Here is a 5,241-nt window from a genome sequence, read left to right on the forward strand (position 1 = left end):
GAAGAGAAGGATGGATAGGAAGAGGAGGACGAGGAGAGGAAGAACCCAGGAATGGGTCAAATGGGTCCCCCCTTTTCTGCCCCTTCCTCAAAAACACCCCCGTCCCCTCCTTTCTCCAACAATACCACCTGCCATCCCCCAACAAATTCCCCATTTCGTCTCAACAAACCCCCCCCTCCCACATCAACAACACCCCTCCTACTCCAACATCCCTCCCACTCCCATCGACACCCTCTCTCCCATCACACCTCCGACTACACCCCCCACTCCCTCCCCAGCAAACACACCTGGTCCTCAGAAGTGTCGGGAGCCACGGACGTACCACGCACATGCTACGGACCAGTCACGGACGGACCTGACAAGGACCTGCCACGGGCCATATACGGACGTGCTACTGACAGCGATGGACATGCAGGGAGAATAATACCACCATCATTAATGTTGCCATTCCAACCACCATTACCCCTCACTACCACAATCACCATAACTACCACCACCACTATTACTAACATTACTACTACCACCACCACCAACACCACGATTATGACCATCACCACCAACATCACAACCCTCACCACCACTACTACCACCACCACTACCACAACCAACATCACCACAATCCCCACCACCAGTACTACCACCACCACTACCACTAGCACCAACACCACCACCACCATTGCCACTACCACCACCAACATCACTACAACCCTCACCACCACTACTACCACCACCACCAACATCACCACAACCCCCACCACCACTACCACTACCACCACCATCACCACAACCCCCACCACCACTACCACCACCACCACCACCAACATTACCACAACCCCTACCACCACTACCATCACCACCACTACCACCACCACCACCAACATTACCACAACCCCCACCATCACTACCACTACCACCAACACCACCACCAACATCACCACAACCCTCACTACCACAACCCCCACCACCACTACCACCACCACCACTACCACCACCACCACTACCACCATCACTACCACTACCACCACTACCACCACCACCACTAACACCACCACCACTACCACCACCACCACCACCACTACGACCACCACCACTACCACCACCACCACTACCACCACTACCACCACCACTACCACTACCACCACCACTACCACCCCACTACCACCACCACCACCACCATCACCACAACCCCCACCACCACTACCACCACCACCGCTACCACCACCATTACCACCACCACCACCACCACCACCACCACTACCACCACCACCACTACCACCACCACCACTACCACTACCACCACCACTACCACCACCACCACTACCACCACCACAACTACCACCACCACCACCACCACTACCACCACCACCACTACCACCACCACCACTACCACCACCACCACCACCACTACCACCACCACCATCACTACCACTACTACCACCACTACCACCACCACCACTACCACCACCACCACCACTACCACCACCACCACTACCACCACCACCACTACCACCACCACAACTACCACCACCACCACCACTACCACCACCACCACTACCACCACCACCACTACCACCACCACAACTACCACCACCACCACCACTACCACCACCACCACTACCACCACCACCACTACCACCACCACAACTACCACCACCACCACAACTACCACCACCACTACCACCACCACCACCACCACTACCACCACCACCACCACCACCACTACCACTACCACCACCACTACCACCACCACCACTACCACCACCACCACCACCACTACCACCACCACAACTACCACCACCACCACTACCACCACCACCACCACCACTACCACCACCACAACTACCACCACCACCACTACCACTATCTCAACCAGCACACTAACAAGCCACAATTTATCACCTGGGTTCTTCCTTCCTCAGGTTTCTACTTACACAAACTTTTTTCACATATTCTTCCCTAAACCTTACCTATTTCCCTTCTTACCTACTTCTTACCTTCCACAATCCCCACTCCACCCCACTCTACCTACCCAGACCACCACCACCTACACACTCCACTCCTGCCCACCCCTCTTGCCCCTGCCCATCCCTGCCCATCTAGCAGTAAAAATAAGACCCTGTGGGTTTACCCACTGTTGTGGGTCGTAACCAGAAGGTGTTAGAAACCGTAGTACCTGCTGCCTGCTATCTGCTGCCTGGTACTTGCTACCTGCTGCCTGGTACTTGCTACCTGCTGCCTGGTACTTGCTACCTCCTGCCTGGTACTTGCTACCTGCTGCCTGGTACTTGCTACCTGCTGCCTGGTACTTGTTACCTGCTGCCTGGTACTTGCTACCTGCTGCCTGGTACTTGCTACCTGCTGCCTGGTACTTGCTACCTGCTGCCTGGTACTTGTTACCTGCTGCCTGGTACTTGCTACCTGCTGCCTGGTACTTGTTACCTGCTGCCTGGTACTTGCTACCTGCTGCCTGGTACTTGCTACTTGCTGAAGGTAGTCAGGTACTACCTTCTCCCTCCTTCAATTCTTTTATCCTTCCCTTTACACTCACCTTCCCATTACCCTCTGTCTATACCTTTCCCTTCTCTTTCTGTCTCCTTCCATTCCACTCCCTTCCTTCCCTCTCTCCTTCCATCCCATTCCCTCCCCATCACCCTGTCAACGATGGCCAAGTCTCCTACTGAATCGCTATCCAATTTTCTCTGCAAGAAAACTCCCTCAGAGAGAGAGAGAGAGAGAGAGAGAGAGAGAGAGAGAGAGAGAGAGAGAGAGAGAGAGAGAGAGAGAGAGAGAGAGAGAGAGAGAGAGAGAGAGAGAGAGAGAGAGAGAGAGACAGAGACAGACAGAGGGAGAGAGAGAAATACATAGAAAGAAGAAGTAAGAAAGAGGAAGAGAAAGAGGAAAAAAGATAGATAGATAGATCGATAGATAGATAGAGATAGAGAGAGAGAGAGAGAGAGAGAGAGAGAGAGAGAGAGAGAGAGAGAGAGAGAGAGAGAGAGAGAGAGAGAGAGAGAGGGAGGGAGAGAGAGAAAATCTGCAACACTGAGAGGTGGCAAAAAAAAGTATGCAAAAAAGGCAACAGAAAAAAACAAGGACGCGAGACCCAGCAAGTACGAAGATGATGGAAGACGAGGAGGAAAGAAGAGGGAGGAGCAGGAGAGAGAGAGAGAGGGAGAGAGAGAGAGAGAGAGAGAGAGAGAGAGAGAGAGAGAGAGAGAGAGAGAGAGAGAGAGAGAGAAAAGGAAGGAGGGAGTGACTCGACACGACTGGTTTCATAACTTTCCCTCATGTCTACATCACACGTACACACACACGTACACACACACACACACACACAAACATACACACACAAATCATGTGTCACGAACCTACTGGAGTTTTATGACAAAGTAACGGAAGTAAGACACGAAAGAGAGGTATGAGTAGATTGCATTTGCTTGGACTGCAACGCCTTCGACACAGTTCCTCACAGGAGATTCGTGCAGAAGCTATAGGATCAGGCACACATAACAGGAAAGGCACTGCAATGGATCAGAGAATATCTGACAGGGAGGCAACAACGAGTCATGGTACGTGACGAGGTGTCAGAGTGGGCGCCTGTGACAAGCGGGGTTCCACAGGGGTCAGTCCTAGGACCGATGCTGTTTTTAGTATATGTGAATGACATGATGGAAGGGATAGACTCAGAAGTGTCCTTGTTTGCAGACGATGTGAAATTCAATCTGATGAGGATCAGACCTGGACAGTTTGGAAGCTTGGTCCAGAAACTGGCTCCTTGACTTTAACCCTGCCAAATGCAAAGTCATGAAGATCGGGGAAGGGTAAATAAGACCTCAGACAGAGTATAGGCTAGGTGGCCAAAGACTACAAACTTCACTCAAGGAGAATGATCTTGGGGTGAGTATAATACCGAGCACATCTCCTGAGGCGCACATCAACAAGATAACTGCTGCAGCATATGGGCGCCTGGCAAACCTGAGTATAGCGTTCCGATACCTCAGTAAGGAATCTTTCAAAACTCTGTGCACCGTATACGGCAGGCCCATATTGGAGTATGCAGCACCAGTTTGGAACCCACACCTGGTCAAGCACGTCAAGAAATTAGAGAAAGAGCAAAGGTTTGCACCAAGACTAGTTCCAGAGGTCAGGGGAATGTCCCAAGAAGATTGGTGAAGGGAAATAGGCCTGACGATATTAGAGGACAGAAGGGTTAGGGTAGACATGATAACAACATACAAAATACTTTGAGGAATTGACAAGATGCATAGAGACAGGATGGGATACAGCAACAAGGGGTCACAATTGGAAGTTGAAGACTCAGATGAGTCAAACAGATGTTAGGAAGTATTTCTTTAATCATAGAGTTATCAGAAAGTGGAATAATCTAGCAAGTGAGGTAGTGGAGGCAGGAACCATACATAGTTTTAAGACGAGGTATGATAAAGCTCATGGAGCAGGGAGAGAGAGGACCCAGTAGCGATCAGTGAAGAGACAGGGCCAGGAGCTATGAATCGACCCCTGCAACCACAAATAGGTGAGTACACACACACACACACACACACACACACACACACTAGTTGACCAGCCCTTGAAACCAGTCAGAGCCATATCGCTGGTGAAAACCCACGGAGCCATGATCACGACTTGCAGAATACTCACACAGGAAGCATGGAACCCGAAGGGAGGCCAGAAATACCTTTTTCAGCCTCAGTTGAATAAGTTAAAGAAAAAGAAGCTTTTTCAGGTATAACTCTCAGTAGTAGTAACCAGTTACCATAACCAGTGTACCAGTAATGACTCACTACCAAAGTCACTGTCTGTATTCATATTGTGCTGACCACAGCAGTATTCAAAGACCCCCTCACATAACTGTGGCCAGTCAGCGAGAGTGACAAGAGAGGCAGGTTCGGCTGTGGCGCCCTTCCACATACTTCAGTTACAATATACGTACTTCCAGCCTACGTGAGTATTTTTACCCAATCCACGTGTTCGAACTCCCACATGATATAACAGGCCTTAAGATCTTAGGAACCAAGAACGGCCTGGCAGCTAGGATTTAAACCTGATAAGCAAATGGGGATACCTGGAGGTTACCTGGAGGTTATTCCGGGGATCAACGCCCCCGCGGCCCGGTCCACGACCAGGCCTCCCGATGGATCAGGGCCTGATCAACTAGGCTGTTACTGCTGGCCGCACGCAGTCCGACGTACGAGCCACAGCCCGGCTGATCCGGCACCGACT

The 5,241-nt window shown here is 51.2% G+C and overlaps 1 protein-coding gene across 1 annotated transcript; it reads left to right on the forward strand.

Moving 5' to 3' along the window:
• Positions 1-1,223: 1,223 nt before the first annotated feature.
• Positions 1,224-1,724, forward strand: LOC138852622 (uncharacterized; the record flags this gene model as incomplete). The annotated part of the gene is made up of 1 exon (XM_070084383.1): positions 1,224-1,724. A coding segment is annotated over one exon (501 nt), but the record flags the coding sequence as incomplete, so codon positions are not given.
• Positions 1,725-5,241: the final 3,517 nt, after the last annotated feature.

This window comes from Cherax quadricarinatus, chromosome 13, assembly GCF_038502225.1.
Source record: "Cherax quadricarinatus isolate ZL_2023a chromosome 13, ASM3850222v1, whole genome shotgun sequence".
Classification (NCBI taxonomy): domain Eukaryota; kingdom Metazoa; phylum Arthropoda; class Malacostraca; order Decapoda; family Parastacidae; genus Cherax; species Cherax quadricarinatus.